The following is a 21834-nucleotide window of genomic DNA, read 5'->3' as shown; positions in this document are numbered from 1 at the left end:
GAACAACTATGAATACTAATTTTTCTGTTATCTGTTTAGGGTTTGAACAACTATGAATAAAAATTTTGTTGTTCTCTGTTTAGGGTTTGAACAACTATGAATAAAAATTTTCCTGTTCTCTGTTTAGGGTTTGAACAACTATGAATAAAAATTTTCCTATTCTCTGTTGAGGGTTTGAACAACTATGAATAAAAATTTTCCTATTCTCTGTTTAGGGTTTGAACAACTATGAATAAAAAATTTGTTGTTCTCTGTTTAGGGTTTGAACAACTATGAATACTAATTTTTCTGTTTTTTGTTTAGGGTTTGAACAACTATGAATAAAAATTTTCCTGTTCTCTGTTTAGGGTTTGAACAACTATGAATACTAATTTTTCTGTTTTTTGTTTAGGGTTTGAACAACTATGAATAAAAATTTTCCTGTTCTCTGTTTAGGGTTTGAACAACTATGAATACAAATTTTTCTGTTTTCTGTTTAAGGTTTGAACAACTATGAACAAAAATTTTGCTATTCTCTGTTTAGGGTTTGAACAACTATGAATACAAATTTTTCTGTTTTCTGTTTAAGGTTTGAACAACTATGAATACAAATTTTTCTGTTTTCTGTTTAGGGTTTGAACAACTATGAATACAAATTTTCCTATTTTCTGTTTAGGGTTTGAACAACTATGAATTGTTTTCCTGTTTTCTGTTTAGGGTTAGAACAACTATGAATTATTTTCCCATTTTCTGTTTAGAGTTAGAACAACTATGAATTATTTTCCTGTTTTCTGTTTAAGGTTACAACAACTATGAATTATTATCCTGTTTTCTGTTTAGGGTTAGATCAACTATGAATTATTTTTGTGTAAAAATTTGCCATGTTTGAAATTTGAACATAGAAAGATAGAAGTTGATCATCAATTAAATTTTTTAATTAATAGTTATGGAGATTACGAGTCAGTCAATGGAATTGGAAGGTATTGAAGTTGATGTACTTGATGATACACGTACTGTGATCCCTACACCTGTATCTGTTGAGTTTGGTAGCACTGAAAATAACCCAAGCCAACCTGTTAACACTGTTTGTCCTGCTGTTGGTGGGGATGGGGCTGCAGCTGCGGCTGGGGATGGGGATGTGGATGGGGGCCATGGGGCTGGGGATGGGGATGGGGATGGAAGTGGCCTGAGTGAGAATGGACAATATTAAAAGAGGGAAAGGCAAAAGACTTCCAAAGTCTGGAATGACTTTGTTTCAGATACAATATGGGGAGTTAAAAAATCACAATGCAATTGGTGTAAGAGACTGTTTGTTGTTGGAAAATCTAGTACTACCTCAACCCTAAATAGGCATTTGACTTCATATGCTAGATATGTTGAGTTTAGTAGTGCTAAAAAGCAAAGTACTTTGTCATTTGAGCTTAGCAGTGACAATGATGGTGTGGGATGTTTGACAAGTTTTAGTTACAAAGAGAGTAGGGTTAGGGAACTTGCTTCCCATATGGTGCTACTTCACGAGTACCCTTTTAATATGATGGAGCATGAACTTTTTAATAAGTTCATGAGGGCCTGCACACCCCACTGGAAAAAAATAAGCCGTGCAACCGTTAGGAATGACTGCATTACCACTTACCAAAATGAAAAAAGGAAGCTGAGAACACTTTTGAAATTGGTTGACAAGGTGAACATCACCACCGATATGTGGATCTCTTGTCAAAGAGTGTCATATATGGTGGTGACTTGCCATTTTGTGGATTCAACTTGGTGCCTCCAAAAAAGAATTTTAAATTTTTGCAATGTACCTCCTCCACATTCTGGTGTTGTGACTGCTGATATATTAAGGAATTGTTTTTCTGATTAGGGAATTGAGGATAAAATTCATACCATTACTGTTGATAATGCTTCAGCTAATGATTCTGCAATTAGAATTATAAAAGATGATTTTGAGTTAAAGAATGCTTTGTTGGTTGGGGGTAGGTTGTTTCATGTTAGGTGTTGTGCACACATTACAAACTTGTTGGTGCAATCTAGGCTTGCTGAAATTAGGGGTATTATAGATGATGTTAGGCAGGGCATAAAATATGTTGTGGCATCTAAAAGTAGGTTAAATGTCTTTAGTGAGATAGCAAAGAGATTGCATTTACCCTGTAAGAAGCTGATTTTAGATGTCCCCACACGTTGGAACAGCACCTATTTGATGTTGGACACTGCAATTAAGTTTAAAGAAGTGTTCCCTAGGTACCATAGAGTTGAGCAAGCATTTCAGTGGATTGTAACTCCAGAATAGTGGGAAATGGTGGGTAATGTGAACCAGGTTTTGTCAGTTTTCAATGATGTAACCAATGTTGTGTCTGGTAGTGAGTACCCTACTGCAAATTTGTATTTTCCTGAGGTTTGGAGGATGAAAGAAGTTTTGATGATCAAGTGTGATGATAGGAATGAGTACATGAGGTCAATGGCAAGTACGATGATTGACAAATTTGATAAGTATTGGGGTGATAGCAATTTGTTGATGTCCATAGCTGCTGTCTTAGATCCTAGATACAAGATGAAGTTGATCAATTTCTGTTTCCTTATCATTTATCCTTTGACCGAAGCTTGTAGTCACATTAAGAATGTGTTGGTAGTTTTGAAAGAGTTATTTGAGTCATATGTTTTTGCCCATACGGCTTGTATATAGCAAGAAACTGTCCAAGTAAATGTTCCTTCTTGTTCTTTCTCAAGTGCAATTGTTGGAGATGTGGTGTCCAAAATTTCTGAAGGTCGATCAAGGTTTGCTGACCATATAAGAAGTAGTGACATCATCCGGCCCATTAAAACAGATTTGGATGTTTATCTTGAAGATGATGTCTACATTTGTGGTAAGAATGAGAATGGAGTATATATGGAAACAGATTTTAATGCTTTGGCATGGTGGAAATGCAATGCCTTGAAGTACCATATCTTGTCTAGAATGACAAAGGATATCTTGCCTGTTTCCATAAGTACAGTTGCTTCTTAATCCTCCTTCAGTGCTGGTGGTAGGGTTATTGAACCCCATAGAGCATCGTTATCCGCTGACACTGTTCAGATGCTCTTATGTGGTTCAGATTGGGTGAGAGCACTTCATGGCATCAAGAGAAAATCTGCTGGTGATGTAAGTTTTGTTTCCAATTTATGTATTTAGATTATTTAGAGTTTTACTAAATTTTATTTATGTATGAACTGGCCATATTAAATTTGTGTTTGTTTTTGTAGAAATTGGTTGAAGTGGAGTTGCCTACAACTACAACTTCAACTACCTGAATGTGATGTGATGCAGAATTTCAGACAGGGGAGTGTATTACTATTACAATTTACAATCTATTCCAGTCCTTTACTTCTTTAAGTCTGTAATTTGAACACTTCATTTTTGGTTTCAGTCTCCATTTGCTTATTAAGTCTGTATTTTGATAACTATGTTTTATTTTGAAATGTTTGGATTCAGTCTCCCTTTGCTTATTAAGTCTGTATTTTGATAACTATGTTTTATTTTGAAATGTTTAAGTGCCAATGTGCCATATTGTACTTTTGTTGGAAACTCTCTTGATCATTTGAGCATGTTGAGGTAATATATTTCTTCCTTGTTCATTTAATTGTTTTCATTTTGTAGCAAAAATTTTATTTGAAAATTTGATTATTTGAACCTCCCTTGACTCGTTTATTAAAGGTCAAAGACTTTGTGTCTTTGACTAACTAAATGCAAGGGAGTAAAAATTTGCTAACAATATTTTTGGTTTGTTTGTGTTTGCAGTGATTATTCATTCATTGGGTCCTTGTCTCCGCTTTTACGAAACTTCATTAAAAGTTGCCACATTTTCATATGCATGTTACTAGTTTGGTATTTTTAAGTTGTTGCATTTTATATACCTGAAAATCTCTAAAAAATGTGCTTATAAATATCATATTTATTTCTTTATGCTACTGAGTTGAGATTAGTTGGGATACACATCATACACTGGTTTATGCAATTATGCAATTATGCTTATGATTCTGTGGTTGCTTTCTGTTGAGGTTAGTTGTGATGCATTGGTTTATGCTACTGCTTCGGCTATATGTTTGTGGCTTGTGACTCAATTTATAATTTGTTTTATGCTGCTGCTATCTGTTGAGATTATTTTTTTTTTTTTTCAATTTGAAGTTGCTTGATTTGTAAGGCCCTAATATAATTGTCTAAGCTTGTAATTTTAGGTGTTTTTAATTTCTGCTTTAATGTTATTCTAATTTCTAAGTTATATTTGTCATGAATTTTACATTGGTAGTATTTGACAATTTGTCTTGGATATGACTTGTTATAGTGAATCTTACCTGATTTGTTATTGGCATTTGGAATTACCTGATTTGTAATTGGCAGTTGGAATTAACTTGGAAAATTACCTAATGCACTGGTTTATGCTACTGCTTCTGCTATATATTTGTGGCTTGTGACTCAATTTCTAATTTGTTTTATGCTGCTGCTATCTGTTGAGATTACTTGTTTTTTCAATTTGAAGTTGCTTGATTTGTAAGGCCCTAATATAATTGTCCAAGCTTGTAATTTTAGGTGTTTTTAATTTCTACTTTAATGCTATTCTAATTTGTAAGTTATATTTGTCCTGAATTTTACATTGGTAGTATTTTACATGGATTGCAGTGTGGGTCAGTGGGTGTGGGTCACGGTCAGGCTGGTCAGTGTCAACTGCAAGTGGAACACATCACACATACTGTTTCCTGATATCCTCATTTTCCAATGTTTACTTTTATGTTCATTTACTCATATGAGTTTTGAATATTTACTAATTACTCCAATCTTAAGTGATAAAACTCCCTTGACATCTTGCAAGGGAGTTAAAAACATTTAACACATTTCTTTTCTTCATTGAATGCAGTGTGGACAGTGGACTAGTGCGGATAGTTGGTGGCCAGGATGAAGACTGAAGAGTAGTCTCTTTAGCTGAATTTTGGCTTTTGGTCATTTGACTCATTTCAGTCATTTATAATTTCTTCAATTTGATTTGTAATTCTTCTATTTGTAGATTAATTTGTTTTCTTCAATTTGAAGTTGCTTGATTTGTAAGGCCATAGTATAATTGTCTAAGCTTGTAATTTTAGGTGTTTTAAATTTCTCCTTTACTGCTATTGTAATTTGTAAGTTATATTTGTCCTGAATTTTACATTGGTAGTATTTGACAATTTGTCTTGGATATAACTTGTTATAGTGAATCTTACCTGATTTGTAATTGGCATTTGGAATTACCTGATTTGTAAATTGTAATTGGCAGTTGGAATTAACTTTGAAAATTTTGGAATTGTAAATGTGTTTGAATATAATTCTTGATTGTTGTTACGAGCCTTAAACGGGCTGAGCTACCCGTTTAAGGCTCAAAATGCTTTCTAAACGAGCTCGAGTTCAGACTCGGGCTCGATTTTGCACTCTTCAAAATTATGTCTCTATCTCGAGCTCGAGCCGAGTTGAGCTAATCAAGGGCTCGACTCGGCTCGCATATTCCCATTACTAATCCCGAGTACGATCCCGAGCGTGTCATATTCCTCAATGAGTCGGTCTTGAGCCGGGGTTTACAAGCTCGGCTCGAGTTTGAGACCGGCTCGATTCTTGGTCTGTTTGAATGAGCCGGTCCGAGTTGGCCAAAACTCGGATCGGCTCGGCTCTGCTCATGTACAGGCCTAACGGTGCCATTGTCTCTCTGAGAGCCTTTCTCTTTCTTTCTATTTCTCAAAAGTGGCGGGTTACTCTTACATTTTTGAAAATTTTCTTTCTGTTACGTTTAGAGGAGAGAGTTTAGCGTGACGGGCAGAGTTTAGGATCTATGCCAAGTGGCAGCTTTTCGTCGAGTGAATGGAGTGACCAACACTAACCGAGCAACGGGTTCAGCTTTGGAAAAGGGAAACAATTTTTCAAAGAAAATATTATAGAATACTTACAAAAAAAAAAAAAAAAATTATAGAAAACAAAATTGTGATTTTATTTATTTTGATGTAAAATATTTTTAATTAAAATCTTAATTTTATTCAAGTTTTTTTTTTTTTTTTTTGGCTGTTTGGTAGAGAAGATGTGGTGTGTAGGAAGTAGAATAGGGGCCAGGTTTGCCAATGGCCCAAACAAAGTCTCATAATTATTTATCTCAAATTTAATTCTAAATATTTTTACTTTTACATTACATCAATCAAATTATTAAACTGTTCAAATAAAAAAATCACTACAAAACAATTTTTTATTTTACTTTTCTATACCCAAACATTCGTACTTTTTTCTTACATCAATCAAATTTTGTTATAGTTCCAAACCACAAAACAGTAATTGTCCAATACCAAACAACCCCATGAATGGTAATAAGCCCAAACAAACTTCACAAATGAAAGGAAAAGAAATGGCATTGTAACCATAATACTAAGAGCCTGTTTGGGATTGCGTTTGATAAATAGAGCTTTTAAGTCGAAAAACGCTTTTGGGCAAAAGCTTTATTTTAAAGTTTTTGCCAAAAGTGCGTTTTAACTATTTTTATGCTTTTTGAACCTTTAAAAGAGCTTTTAATTTTCTTACCAAACGAATACTTTTTTCCTCAAACGAAAATATTTGAGTGTTAAAAACGCTTTTAGGTCTCTCAAACGCAATCCCTAACAAGCCGTAAACCACATCAAGGACTCAAGATTACCGATTTGGATGGAGATTTAGTTTTGTCTCAGCCCCTTTGGGCCTATTGTGTTACTAGTCAAAATGTCTGTTTCAGCTCGACCCATTTAAGGCCCATCTTGTTTACAGCCCAATACAGCTCCATAATTTGAGGATGGGGACCACATGCCTCTGTGCCTCACTCGCCAGCTCCTTTGTACTCTCCAAACTAGAATGCCGACACCATGTTTGGCGATTGGGCAACCGTTGACTCTCTAGTCCTTTGTATCAATAACAGAAGTAGAGAAGTAGAGAAGCACAAGCTAATATATATATATACACTTCAAAACGTACCCTATCTTTTTTTTATTTTGTGAGTGAACGTACCTTAATTGTTCATCTCATGAGGAAATTCTAACATGCAGTAGACTTATTGGGCAGGACGCTTGTATCTTTTAGAAGTCAGTGTTGTGATACGTACTACAACTACTTTTCGTATAAATTGTTAATTTTCTTTGCTGATCTTACACTTAAAAAGGTAGGCTGTGTTTGTTTGTTTTCGACAAGTGTAAAATAGTTTCTATTGCGCTGTTTGAATTGTACGGAAAATCAGTAATGACCAGCGATCTCTAAGAGCGGCCACCTTTCCATAGATTCCAGTAATATATGGCAAACTCTGACAGTGAATTTTGGCGACCTCATGCGGGAGATTACAGTAAAAGACTGATGTGTTCAATGAAAATGGAGGAAAACTCTAGTACATTGCAACTATTTTTTCTTTTCCTTTTGGGTGTTTCTTTTGTTCTTTGTTTTTCCGGTGGAACACAAGAACCATATCATGTAAAATAACAATTGGCTCATACAAACAGAAGACTCGTGAGTCCATGCTTTTATGATCAAAACTGATGGGGGGATTATAGTGATTGATAATGGCAAGAGTACAAGATCAACAATGTGTATTGACCAGTTCTTTTCTCCTGATTGGCTCATCACTTTCTAGAAGATGGAAGAATAGAAATCTTGGGTTCCTATATAGTGCTCGATGGAATCAAGCATTAAATAAATAAATAAATAAAACATTTAGAGTGTTTTTCTTTTGTTTGGACCTTTTTGTTATTGTAAAGGTGGTGATGATTAATTTGCTTCTGATTTATTGATTTACTTTGTTAAGTTCAGGGACTTTAGTAGAGGGGGATTATAAATGATAGGGCTTTGAGAAATCACAGCGAATAGGAAATCATTAAATTAATCATTAATTAAATAATCTAGTTATGATTTTAAAAATCATAGCATTACTCAAATAAAAAGAAATTGAAATCAATAAAATATTCCAAAATTCCAATCCCAAAGAATAAAAAAAATTGGATTTCACCTTGAAGAACAAAATCAAGGTTTAGAAAGAAGAGCTTAAAACTTTTCTTTGAAAGCTTGAGAATTCAAAGCATTTCGAAAGGTCTACATTAAATCTGAAGTAAACATCACATCTCAATTACGATTAAATCAGTTAAATCCAACGGCCCAGATTCAGAAAAGGTGACATATCAGCAAACTCTCACCCATTGGATTCAGGCTCACGTCCAACAAAGGACATGACATTGACACCCCAACGTCCCAAAAATCCACCTACCAATCCCAAATAATATCATGACTATCACATTATATTAAGTGTTTCCTAATCAATCCAACCATAATATAAAGAAAACGAAAAATATATGTCTAAACAAGACAGGGACCACCGGCCCACCAAACCACGCAACTACAGCTACAACAAGATGCAGTTACTTTGAAGCCAAAGAAACCCAACCCAATCAACCACCATCATTTCCAATGCAGTGCTTTTTACTGACTTCAAGCAGCAAAAAAAAAAAAAAAAAATATTTACGCGCCTCGGAAATAGATATAGAAATTCAAATTAGTAACTTTCACTTCATAAAACACGAATTTTTTAATAATTAAGCTATCTCTTTTTTTAAAATTTTATTAATATTAATTGTTTAAATTTTATTAATGTTTTAATAAGACTCAATCAAGCTATAACTTAACTGCAACTGCAATTTTTACCATCTATGCTTCTAACGATAATATATAATCAGAATTGGGTAAAATAACTACAGATAATTTCTTACTTGCATTTATGAATTAAAAAAAAAAAAAAATACTCAACAAATGAACCAAACCTGTCGGCAAGGAAACCACATCTGACACATACGAAGAAACAAAGGAAAGAAAGGGAGAGAAGAACCTGAAAATAAATGTCGTACAGAGTAGTAAGTGTGCTAGAGAGAGAGATTTCAGAGTAACAGAGAGAGAGAGAGAGAGTTGAGCTCTGTTTGGGAGTCAAGCTTAGTAGTAGAAGTAGCAGCAGTATCAGATTTGGGAGTTCAATGTTGGTCCAAGAACGTTCAACGCCGAAATCTCCAAAAGCCCAGAAGGGCCAGAACAGAACCCTACCCACACTCCACCCCAACCGCTTCTCGGAGGCCAAGAGCCTCGATTTCTCCACATGGGTGTCCGAGAATCTCTACAAGATCATCACCGTCCTGCTTCTCGTAGCCACCGTCGCCGCCCTCTTCTTCCTCCGCAATGTCGGCGACACGGCAGCCCTCCTCTGCTTCGAAACCCAGTCCAAGAACCTCGAGAAGATCGAATTACCACAAGTCAACTGGAACTCGATCGCGACCATCACCGACAAGTCCTCGCCCTACGCCAATTTCAGAACTGAGCGGTGGATCGTTGTCTCGGTGTCCGATTATCCCACCGATTCGCTCCGCAACCTGGTCAAGATCAGGGGCTGGCAAGTCCTCGCTATCGGGAACTCCAGAACGCCGTCGGATTGGAGCCTAAAAGGTGCGATTTTCTTGTCTTTGGAACAGCAAGCTAGTTTAGGCTTTCGTGTTGTGGATTTTCTTCCTTATGATTCTTATGTTAGGAAGACTGTTGGGTATTTGTTCGCGATCCAACACGGCGCGAAGAAGATCTTCGACGCTGATGATCGCGGGGATGTGATTAGTGGGGATTTGGGTAAGCATTTTGATGTAGACTTGTTTGGGGAGGGTGCTAGGCAAGAGACTATATTGCAGTATACTCATGAGAACCCCAATAGGACTGTCGTGAACCCGTATATCCATTTCGGGCAGCGATCGGTTTGGCCTAGGGGGTTGCCACTGGAGAATGTGGGCGAAGTTGGGCATGAGGAGTATTACACTGAAGTGTTTGGTGGAAGGCAGTTTATTCAACAGGGAATTTCCAACGGGCTACCTGACGTTGATTCTGTGTTTTATTTTACGAGGAAATCGGGTTTGGAAGCGTTTGATATTAGGTTCGACGAGCGCGCCCCGAAGGTGGCCCTGCCGCAAGGAGTAATGGTGCCGGTTAATTCTTTCAATACAATTTACCACTCTCCGGCATTTTGGGGTTTGATGCTTCCTGTTTCCATTAGTACAATGGCTTCTGATGTATTGAGAGGATACTGGGGACAAAGGATTTTGTGGGAAGTTGGTGGTTATGTTGCAGTTTACCCCCCTACGGTTCATCGATATGATAGGATTGAGGCATACCCATTTTCAGAAGAGAAGGATCTTCACGTGAATGTAGGTCGTTTAGTCAAGTTCTTGGTTTCATGGAAGTCTAGTAAGCATAGATTGTTTGAAAAGATTTTGGAATTAAGTTTTGTAATGGCAGAGGAGGGGTTTTGGACTGATAAGGATGTGAAGTTTACTGCTGCTTGGCTTCAGGACTTGATTGCAGTTGGTTACCAGCAGCCAAGGCTGATGTCATTGGAATTGGATAGGCCACGAGCAAGTATTGGTCATGGGGATAGGAAAGATTTTATCCCACAAAAGTTGCCATCTGTTCATCTTGGGGTTGAGGAGACAGGGACAGTGAATTACGAGATTGCAAATTTGATTCATTGGAGGAAGAATTTTGGGAATATTGTGCTTATTATGTTTTGCAGTGGGCCTGTGGAACGTACTGCTCTTGAATGGAGATTACTCTATGGGCGAATATTCAAGACGGTGGTTATTTTGTCAGGGCAGAAGAACCCAGATCTTGCTGTTGAGGAGGTCCAATTGGAGCAAGTATACAAGTAAGTTGTTAATACCATGCACTTGTATTACCTATTTTTTTTTTTTTTGATAAGTAACACTTGTATTACCTATTATTTAGATTTATTACCATTACTGTCTTGGCTGTGCATATAATAAGACTATTGAACATTACTTTATACTATGCCCTTTTGGGTGCTGAGTAGGAGAGCTTAAAAAGATGGAGGGTTGCTGCAGTAAAATATTACGTTTGAATGTTTTTTGGACATATATGGTTAATCATAATTTCAAGACAATAGCTTTTCATTGACCATGAGAAATAGCGTGAAACTTTTGACATTGTCACAAGATGATTATTGGCTCAGTGTATACAGACATGCTAACTTACAATATATGACTATAAAAAGTATTGAGGAGGGTGATAGTATTCATTTGATGTGGGTCTCCTTTTGGTTCTTTGTCTTTACATGTGAATATTATTGTATTGAAACTCTGATGGTATATAGGATCTTATGGGTGTCGGTTCTTATGGTAAGCAAACTTGGGAGCTTACTTTTTGATGCAAATTGCACCATTCATTGAAGTTTGCAAATTAATAGAAATTGAAGTTGACCTCTTTGATGAAAGTGGTACTTGGTGGATGCATAAAAGTTTCTGAATGAGTAGATTGTTAGAATCTCTATGACACTAATCACGTGCTGGAAGGGAGACTCTTGCCCCATACCTGCAATTTCACTAGTGCTTATCTGAGCTAACTTGGTAGCCACACTACCACCATCTGTGTGTGGTTTGGGCATTGAAAAAGGTATATTTCGCCAGTTCCAAGCTCTGTGTCTATGGACTTGGCCTGTGCTGTTCTTGCAGCTTCGGGTATTGGTCCTCATTTAGAAAATGAAAAAGGAAAAGAAGGATGGGGCACTCTTTTAAGTGGTCCTTAAACATATTGGATAGTTTTATAATTAAAGAATTTGGTCCAAAATCTTGTTTTGGAATTGTGTCATTGCTGAACCTTGAAGAGTTTAATAGTAACCTTTGATTATCTAGGCTCCAAATGGTTAATAAAAGAATTGAGACTTAGGAAAGGAGAGTGTTAATACTAATTTGCAATGAGTGCAATTCTCCTGTTGAGTTTGTAACCCCGAGCATACTACTGGTGATAAGCCAAAGGAAGGTGAGGTTGAGGTCAAGTCATCATGCTTCTTATGCCCTAGGCGATGCTCGTGGGCAAGACTTGTGCTGTTACGAGTATGACATCTGCATGTTGTGCAATCGAAATGTATTGTAACGCAAGGTGAATGAAATGTGGAGAGCTTTAGAGACTGATTCCCTGAAATTCAAAATTCCTTTTCTTTTTTAGTTTCGATTGGTTTCCTTATATTTGAGTAAAGATTCTACCATCAACTAATTGACCTCCCAACACACACACACCCCCATTCTTTTTTTCTTTTTTTTCTCTCCCTTGCCTTTTCCTCTTTCCTAGTTTGGTTTAAATAATGATGATTTGAGTTTTTGCTTGTTATTAAATCAAAGTTATCTTAAAAGCTGTCTTAGAACCTGTTTGAGATTGAGTTTGAGAAATAAAACTTTTAAGTTAAAAAGAGCTTTTGGGCAAAAGCTTTATTTTTAAGCTTTTACCAAAAGTGTTTTTTGGCCATTTTTAGGTTTTTTGAACCCTTAAAAGCCCATTTAATTTTTTTATCAAACGAGTACGTTTTTCTCCAAACAGACTTTTTGAGTATTAAGAGCACTTTTAGGCCCATTAAATGCAATTTTAAACAGACTCTTAATCATTATCGAAAGGAGTTGGTGTAATTTGAAGTTCTTACTGTTGTATCTGTATTATGGCTAGCCCACATAATTATTTTTATAGGCCGTCTCTCTAAAATTTTATAATAATGTTGTCTAATTGTCGTCTTATTCTCTTTTCAGGAACTTGCCTAAGATTTTTGATAGATATGCTAGTGCAGAAGGATTTTTATTCCTTCAGGATGATACCATTCTCAATTACTGGAATCTGCTACAAGCAGACAGTAATAAACTGTGGATCACGGATAAGGTAATATTACTTGAAATACTCCAATTGCGATCAATGTTGTTATAACACATTGACACATCAATGTTGAAAGCTGATTAGTTTTTCCTTTGAAAACCATTACAAACTCTCTCTCTCTCTCTCTAAAAAATTCAATGGCATCCAGGTCTCCAACTCTTGGACTACCGTGTCAACCAGCAAAAACTCAGATTGGTTTTCAAAACAAGCAGAGATGGTACAGAAGGTAGTTAGCACGATGCCAGCTCACTTCCAGGTCAGTTATAAGGAAAGTGTAACAAGTGAACAGAGCATCACAGTATGCAGTTCTGAGGTATTCTACGTTCCCCGGCGCTTTGTTGTTGACTTTGTCGAACTTGTGAATCTAGTGGGCCCTCTAGAAATGCATCAAAAGGTTGCAATACCCATGTTCTTCATATCAATGGATTCACCGCAGAATTTTGATCCGGTGCTTAGTACAATGATCTATGAGCAAAAACCACCCACAAATAATTCAACCCTTTATTCAGCTCAAGTACCTGCTGTTCACCCATTGAATGTGTCAAGCGAACAAGATTTTATAAAGCTGATCAGAATAATGGCAGAAGGTGACCCTCTCCTACTTGAGTTAGTCTGAAGGTAATCTGACACCTGAAACAACGTCAAGAGAGAGGAAGCAAGGAACATGTACCACTTTTGTTAACTGTTACACCAAACTGTATCTGTATTTTTTTTTGTCTTGTATTTTTTATTGAGGGGGAGGGAATTTCTATCCTTTTTTTTTTTTTTTTTTCATATTTGTAGATTTACCTTGTCTGATTCATTACTGATTGGAGATTCACTCCACAGAAAAAAATGTAATCTGTTCTTTTTGCTCGTGAATATATGAAAAGAAAAATGTATTTAACATTGACAATCAAAGTTTTTTGATTGAATGGTTCAGATTCTTGTAAATGATATAGTTTGATTATGTTTGATTTTTTTTTTTTTGTTCATAACTTGTGCAATAGAGAGCAGAGGTGAGAGTTGGTAACAATAAATCTTCTAGTCTACCTCATCTTCTAATTATGAAGGCCTTTTCATTGTAATGGCCAAGGGAATTAGCTGTGTCCTCTGAACCTCAGATTCCATTGAGGAGACACAAACATCCAGCAAGTCCTCCAATTTGAATGCTTGTGTTTTTTTCCAGGTGCACAATTACCCGGCCACCTGTGCTTGTGTTTTTTTATGAATGCTCTCAAATTATCTTGGTGAAGAGACGATGCAGCCTGTTGACTTAGAATTCAGGTACCAGTGCTTAGATCATGATCTATTCCTCTTTTTGCAGAAAATACAATAATTTCTCTACAGGATTTATCATTAACTTATCATGGAAAGGCAAGAGCAACAAAGGGTGCCAGGTATATATGATCAGAAAAAAAGAAGCACAATCGGTGCATTTGCATTTCTCGAAATCACATCTATTTACCCTACAGTGAGAAAGAGAAGGAACTCAAGGAAATCACAAGTGTTTTTTATATTTGCATTTTACAATGTTTTTTTCTTGATAGTTAGATTTGAAGTTCACCGATCAATCCCTTCAATCTTGTCTTCAACTTCGGAGTACAACTGCTTTAGTCTCTCAATGTTCTGTTCGGAAGTATCCCAGTACCCACGTCCATTGGCTTCCAGAAAAGTCTGCACCAACTTCCTGAAGGAGTTTGGATTTGTCTTCATCAGCCTATTCAACATCTCCTCATCTTGAATGAAAGTCGAATTGGCCTCTTCATACACCCAATTGTCGACTTGGCCAGAAGTTGCACTCCACCCAACTGTATTTGTAAGCCTCTTCTCAATTTCACGAACACCCTCATATCCACTAGACATCATCCCTTCATACCACTTTGGGTTCAACAGTTTGGTTCGTGCATCGAGACGCACAGTCTCCGAAAGGGTCCGTACCTGCATAGTAAGTTAAAGTTCACACGTGAAGATGAGTGATAGATTTAATTAAATAATTTAATTTACTTTTTTTATAAATTTAAGCTTTTGAAATAAATTGTGATTTAATAAAGTTAAAAGTCTAGAATTCGAATCTTATTTCTCCCATTCACCTCCCATTTATATAGTTTCCTTGAGCCTTACCGTTATGAGCTGTAAAATACGAGTCTTTGCTTGATAAAACTTTCAACTTATTATGAAAATAGGAAAATAGTGCAAAAATTTCTCACCTGGGCATTAGCTGTGGTGGTGTCAGCAATATAAGCACTAGGCTTCTTCCCATCCTTCCTCAAGTTCTGTACTAGATTGGTTGGGTCCGAGTCAAAGTAGTGACTCACATCAGTGAGTGAGATTTCTGAGGAATCAAGGTTTTGGAATGTAGCATCAGCTGTGCTCAGAGCCATCTCAAAAACTTTCTTTTTCTCAGTCATGCCGGCACCAGGGGCATCACAATCGAAAGCAAAAGATTTTCGGCTCAAGTACATGTCTTGGAGCTGCTTCTCATCATTCCATGAAGAATTCTCAACAGCAAGATTTATGTTCGAGGAGTAGGATCCTGAGGCATTGGAGAAAACCCGAGTTGCAGCTTCGCGAACCTCAATCCCAAGAGTTTTGGCTTGTTCAATTGCGTGCTTCCTGACATAGTTTTGGTCTTCCGGCTCGTCTAGTTCTGCTACCATCTTCACTGCCCGGTCAAGGAGATTCATCTGAGCAAATTGAAAATTTTGATGAAAATATCATTAGCAGAAGGATCTGACAAAAAGTAGGAGAGCATGAGAAGAACTGAAATGTCTTGATAGGAAATAGGTAGTTTGCTTTGAGTCAAGAGATCTCATGTGTACCAGTGTATTATCATTCAATATCAAATATCCAAAAGAAATGGGACTCATGAGTAGGATTTATACCTGATTAATAAAGAGATCTCTGAACACTCCAGAGCAATTAACAACGACATCGATCCGAGGCCTTCCAAGCTCTTCAAGACTTACGGCTTCCACCCGGTTCACTCGACCAAATGTATCCGCAATTGGCCTCACACCAATCATCCACATGACCTGAGCCAAGGACTCACCATAAGTCTTTATATTATCTGTTCCCCACAATACAAGTGCAACTGTCTCAGGATACTTTCCCCCATTGTCAGCCTTCTGCCTTTCAATCAACCTATCCACCACGATTTTTGCACTCTGCAATGCTGCTGTTGTGGGAATTGATTGTGGATCGAGTGCATGAATGTTCTTTCCTGTTGGCAATACTTTCGGGTTTCTAATTGGGTCGCCACCAGGCCCTGGCTCCACGTACTTTCCCTCTAATGCTTGTTTCAAACTCCCCAACTCATTATCAGCCACAACCAGCCTCAAACACTCTGCTAAGAACTCAAACAATATTCTAAGCTTTTCCCTATCAGCCCGGTAAAACTTGGTGCTCGACAAGTACTGAATCCATGGTTCATTTATACCAAACCCAAGGATTGAGCTCAGTTTATCAGCTACATTGACGACTTGGCCCTTCTTATTAGTTGTTCGCTCCACAAAGGCAGAAACAGCTCCGCGTGATGCCTCCGTTATTTGCCGAAGAAGCTCTACATCCTTCAAAATTCCCTTGTCACTCCCTCTATAAATTTCCTCTATATTTCTTCCTACAGTCTCAGCTAGTATACCTGGGAGTGATGAAATTCCTTCTTCAGGACGGTCTAGCGCAGCAATGTTAACCAGAGTTGCAACTGCTTCCATGGCCGATGGAGGTTCACCAATGACATGGAGCCCACAAGGCAAAAGGCGGGATTCAATCTCCATGATCTTGGAATATACCTTTCCAACCACAAGATCTCGTTCCTTTGCTGAGATTTCCTCTCCCTCATCAGGTAGTTCCACATCCTTGTCAAGATTACATTGTTTAGCCGTGCTGATGATTGAGCTCACAATCTGTGGCCCACGGCCAGTGTCTTTAAGGGATTGATATGAGGAGATGAGCTCACTTAACTGCTTAAGGCCTTTGTAAAGCCCAGCATTTTCTGCTGGAGGAGTCAGATAACTAATGGTATTGGCATAGCTCCTGCGCTTGGCTATCGTTGCTTCAGATGGGTTATTAGCTGCATAGTAATAGACATTTGGAATATTCCCAATTAGACTGTCAGGGTAGCAGACATCACTCATTCCCACCTGTTTTCCAGGCATGAATTCAAGTGACCCATGAGTGCCAAAATGAAGAACAGCATCAGCTTTGAAAATTTTCTCAACAAAAGAGTAATATGCTGCAAAGCCATGATGTGGGCTAGCTGATTTGGAGAACAATAGCCGCATAGGATCACCCTCATAGCCAAAAGTGGGCTGAACCCCAATAAAGATATTACCATACTGTTTACCATATACCAAGAGATTCTCTCCATCGGAGTTCAGGTTCCCAGGAGGTTTTCCCCAGTTTTCCTCCAATGCAGTGGCATAGGGAGTTAGGCTTTTGTATTCACGGACACCCATTTTGTAAGCAACGTTCAGATTTGGGCTGCTGAATTGAGCCTCTTTGTCATGAATTACTTCTTCGATCAAGGCTTCAGAATTCTCCGGTAGGCCCTCAACATTGTAGCCATCTCTTTGGAGTTCTTTTAGAACAGAGAAGATGGAAGAAAAGACATTAAGGTAGGCAGCTGTTCCAACATTTCCTTTGTCTGGAGGGAAACTGAAGACAGTTATTGCTAACTTCTTCTCTGCCTGCATTGGTCCATGTATTTGTCAAAACAAGCTCAGTGAAACAAAGTCTTTTTGTGTTCAAGTAGATCCTCCACAGAAAAGAGAACACGGAACATTACTTAAGGAATGAAGCTTCTAATTACATAGGAAATGTAGATTACAAATTACAGTTACCAAGCAAACATGACAGGAAGAGGATTTTCTACAATGCGAAACAGATGATAAATGAAAGAGGAATCTTCAACATGTTCTTTGGTACTATTCTGATTATATGTAATCCTAAAGTTCAGAAGCAAAGATATGTTAATCTTTCATTATTGTAGACATTGAAACCATACTCTAAAACAACTGAGGTTATCATAAGACTCGTGGCCAGTTCAAATTTTCAAATATAGATAATTAATTGGTGTGTATAGTTTCATGAATAAGATGGTAACAAGGAAAGAGTTACTTGCCCTTTACCCCTCAGTTATTAGCAAATATAGATTAGGAAAATAAGGTACCGGGATTTATAGTTTTAAAGCAACATCAATAAAGCCCCAGTATTAATAGTATGATATTAAATTCATTCCCCAGACTCATTTGTAATTATGAGTTCAAATAGTGAAACATGAACAACAAAATTCTCTGTTTTAACAAGCATAATATGTAGCAGCATTTCTGGACTAGAACTCTTACAAATGACTTAAGTTTCAATTTGTTTTTTTCTTGCAAATATACATAATAAGTCATCTAGGAATAAAATGTGCTATCAGGTCAGTAAGTATGCAGCACAAATGCAAATATACCTTTGATTTCTTCTTCAGTTCAGCCCACCTGATTGCTCTGGTGCATAGTTGTTCCACCCTCTTGTGAAGAGCATGTGATTTCCCTGCAATCACATCACACCATTCATTAACCCTTAAAAAAAATGTATCTGTTAGGTTGTCTGAGATAGAAAATAAGGAGTCAGAGTGAAACAAGAAATGGTGGCAATAAAACACTTGATCAGCTCGTGTAAAAAAAGCATTTAAAGTTAAAAGCGTTGTTTGGTTAAAGTTCCTCAGAGTTTGGGATTGCATTAAGGAATTTAAAAAGTGCTTTTAGTACTTAAAATTTACTTAAAAAAAAAAAAAAAAAAAAATTGCTCTAAAAAAGTCCAAAACTGAGTTTTTAAAAGTTTGAAAATGAAGTTTGTTTTCTTCTAAAAAGCTCTTTTTGGCTTTTATTTATAAACAAAAGCTCTATTTTCAAATGCTATTCCAAACATGCTTTTAAAATATTCAGACTTGTTCTTAAAAGGAAAAATTGCTCTCTCAGCTTTCAGAAGCAAAAATTGTTTTGGTTTTTCTCCTAGTATTCCCAAAGTGATATGCTAACTGTAAGTAGACTATAAAAACCGATAATAATGAATTGAAAGACCAAGATAAACAGACATAATTCACAAGGAAGCTATATTTAATACTTGCCTGTTCTAGGATCTCGGCCAGCAAAGACAATGGGCTCCATGCCTCCGTCAAGCTCCGGCAGAGCAACTTGCAAAGCTACCTGAATTGGGTGCAGCCCCAAAGTACTGTTGAGCCACTCCTCGGTAGTCTGGAATACCAGAGGCAACGCAACAATGTAAGGCACATCAAGCTTCATCAGCGCCTCAATAGCCCTCGGGTGGTCCTGCCTCGCCGGCCCCCCAACAAGCGCAAAACCTGTCAGCGATATAACCGAATGCACAAACGGTTTCTTCGTGATTGGATCGATCAAATACCTCTCAACCGGTCCGGAAAAGTCGAGCCCGCCGGCGAAAATCGGTATCACTTTAGCCCCCTTTGCCTCCAATTCCATAATCACAGCCACATAATGACTTTCATCACCAGTAACAATGTGACTCCTCTGCAAAACCAGACCAATTATTGGTGCATTTGGGTCCTTCAGTTTTTCATTAGCATCCCTCCTCGTTCCATACCAATTCAAATACTCCTTGACATCCTCATACATGCAAGGAGCCAAAGGGTGCCAAATCCCACTATCCAAAAACAAAACCGGGTCGGAATACTGGATCTTAGTCCCTTTCAGTGCGGGCACATAAGACCCGGAAATCATTTTCAAGAAATTCTGCAAATTATCCGGCGAGCCACCGAGCCAAAACTGCAAACTAAGTATATACAGCCGAGCATCCTGAGCCTTATCACTAGGCAAATACTTCAAAACCTTCGGCAAAGTTCTCACAAGCTTTAACATGCTCTCTGCAAACCCAGCAGACTGCTTCTTCCTCTTGAAGAGCTGGAAGAAGGGGCTCTTCGACTGCCCGAGCTGCGACATGCTGAAAGAACCCAGCTTGTTTAGCCTCATTACCTCAGGCATTGAGGGGAAAACCAGCACTGCATCAAGCCTATCCCTCTCTTTCTCCACAGCAGACTTGATCTTCAAAGCGAGCTCCTCAACGAAAATCAAAGACCCAATAAAGACGTTGGCGTCCTCGAGGTCTTTACAGAAGGTTTTATAGGTTGATTCATCACGAAGCTCTTCAACCAAATAACCCACAACTTCAAAAGAAGCGTACCTTTCGTTTTTGTTCAGAGCTTGCACTGCGGCCGTCAAGGATGACTGGTATTGTGCTTCTAAGACTACGTAGACAATTTTTACAGTGGGGAGTCCCCGGTTATTCTCTGGGACAATTCGACGAACTTCTTGGGTGGTCTGGGTGAATAGGCCATTACCAACAGAAGCACATTTTACTCTGATGGAGGAATTTGAGTTGGTTTGGGTAGTTTTCTTGGGAAGGAAAGAGTGAAGAAAGTAATGCTTCCGGGAGAAAGATGATAGTTGGTCAGCTTTTGAGGTAGGCACTGTAAACGGCGAGGATACTAAAGAAGCCATTGAAATGAAGGTATTTACTACAACTCACTCTCTCTGTAAATTGTGGAGAGGAAAAATAAGAAAGAAAGCATACAGAGCAGAAACAGAGAGAGAGAAAGAGCAGAGAGAGGAGAGATTGGTCTGCTTCTCTTCTCTCTCTGGGTTTTTTTGGTTGAGTTTCAGTGTATCTTCTTCTTCTCTGTGAGGATGAAGGGCGTGAGTTTATATTTTGAGTGGAGGGTAAGCGAAAGGGTGGCAAAGAACTGAGAACTGGAACCGTCGGTTTTTTTCGTTAGTGGTGGGAGGGAAGCACACGTGGCAACAATTCTAGGAATCCTCTGAGGCGAGATGTTTTTGCGGTCGAGTTTTCCTTTCAGGTTGTTTAGAGAGAGAGAGTGTGCAAATGAGTGTATCTATCTGTTGGGGTTCTTGGCGATGGAGTTTCCTCGATTCTGATTGGCTGCAGTGGATTTCGCAAAAGTGTTTAACGGGTGTGATAGGGAGTGTGGATGATGATAATATTAATGAGAGAGGAAATTGACAAGATTTTTCTTTGGGTGCAACGTGGGCCTTTTTGCCCTTGAAGATTCCAAACAAAGGGTTTGTGATTGTGAGTGAAAAGGAATTGATATTTTGTGTGACACGTATGGGGCCAGGTATCTCGTTTTTCTGCCAAGTAATCTATTCCCAACCCGAACACCCACCTTTTGTTTCTGTCTCTTTCTCTACATTAATTCTTCATAAAATTATTCTTTAAATTTTCACTCTTTTATTAAAAAAATTATTATTTTAACAATTTTTAATGAAAAATTTGAACGAAATTAGATAATTAAAAAAAATTAAAAATTTAATACTTTTAATTGGTAATTTTTGAACTTCAAAGCAACCACGCGAAAGTTTAATGTGGTTTTTTTTAAGTTTCCTCTCATTCTTGATAAAGGAAAATTTGAGATATTAATAGTTATCAATGTCAGAAGTTAGTCATTAAAATATAAATTGCCATGTAAAAGTCCATATGATATTTATTTATTTATAAAATGTGAATTAGCATGTAAATTTTTAAAGAAACTATATTAAAAGAGTATGCTTGTGTAGTTGTGTGATACCCATGGGGCCAGGTATCCTGGTTTTTCTGCAAAGTGATCTATTCCCAATCGGAACCCACCCTTTGTTTATGTTTCTTTATCCATATTAATTCTTGGTTGAGGGGAATTTGATGTTTTATAGTTTTTATTCAAAATCATGGGACATTTATTGCGTCATAATTTAGTGATTAAAATATAAATTTCCATGTAAAAGACTATATGACAATTATTATTTGACGTGATGGTCTATATAAATATTTATTATGTGTGTCACCAAAATGTGGACCGTTACATAGTAGTGATCTACTCTATATATATATATATATATATATATTTTAAAAAAATATGCTATAAACTATATTTTTATCTCATAACTATCTTGCAATACTGATACATCAGTCTTACACATTAGCATTGTGAAATAGTTGTAATATAAAAATGAAGTTTCTAGTATTTATCATACTAAAAATTATAGAAATGATTTTTCATTCTTGATATGGGGTCCTACAGGTAATGCTATAAACTACGTTTTTATTTCACAACTATTTCAAAATGCTAACGTGACAGT

The 21834-nt window shown here is 37.3% G+C and overlaps 2 protein-coding genes across 2 annotated transcripts; one reads left to right on the top strand and one right to left on the bottom strand.

Moving 5' to 3' along the window:
- The first annotated feature begins 8807 nt into the window (after positions 1-8807).
- Positions 8808-13612, top strand: LOC132161631 (probable glycosyltransferase STELLO1). The gene is made up of 3 exons (XM_059571790.1): positions 8808-10694; positions 12583-12709; positions 12852-13612. Exons 1-3 carry the CDS (start codon positions 8992-8994, stop codon positions 13317-13319), a joined length of 2298 nt encoding a protein of 765 aa, XP_059427773.1. The 5' UTR covers positions 8808-8991; the 3' UTR covers positions 13320-13612.
- Positions 13613-14064: 452 nt separating this feature from the next.
- LOC132161746 (magnesium-chelatase subunit ChlH, chloroplastic) lies at positions 14065-20401 on the bottom strand. The gene is made up of 5 exons (XM_059571928.1): positions 18798-20401; positions 18138-18220; positions 15568-17370; positions 14893-15369; positions 14065-14623 (listed from the first exon to the last, which is right to left on the bottom strand). Exons 1-5 carry the CDS (start codon positions 20200-20202, stop codon positions 14246-14248), a joined length of 4146 nt encoding a protein of 1381 aa, XP_059427911.1. The 5' UTR covers positions 20203-20401; the 3' UTR covers positions 14065-14245.
- Positions 20402-21834: the final 1433 nt, after the last annotated feature.

This window comes from Corylus avellana, chromosome ca9, assembly GCF_901000735.1.
Source record: "Corylus avellana chromosome ca9, CavTom2PMs-1.0".
Classification (NCBI taxonomy): domain Eukaryota; kingdom Viridiplantae; phylum Streptophyta; class Magnoliopsida; order Fagales; family Betulaceae; genus Corylus; species Corylus avellana.
The sequence above is the reverse complement of the archived record's forward strand: the minus strand, read 5'-3'. Positions and strand labels throughout refer to the sequence as shown.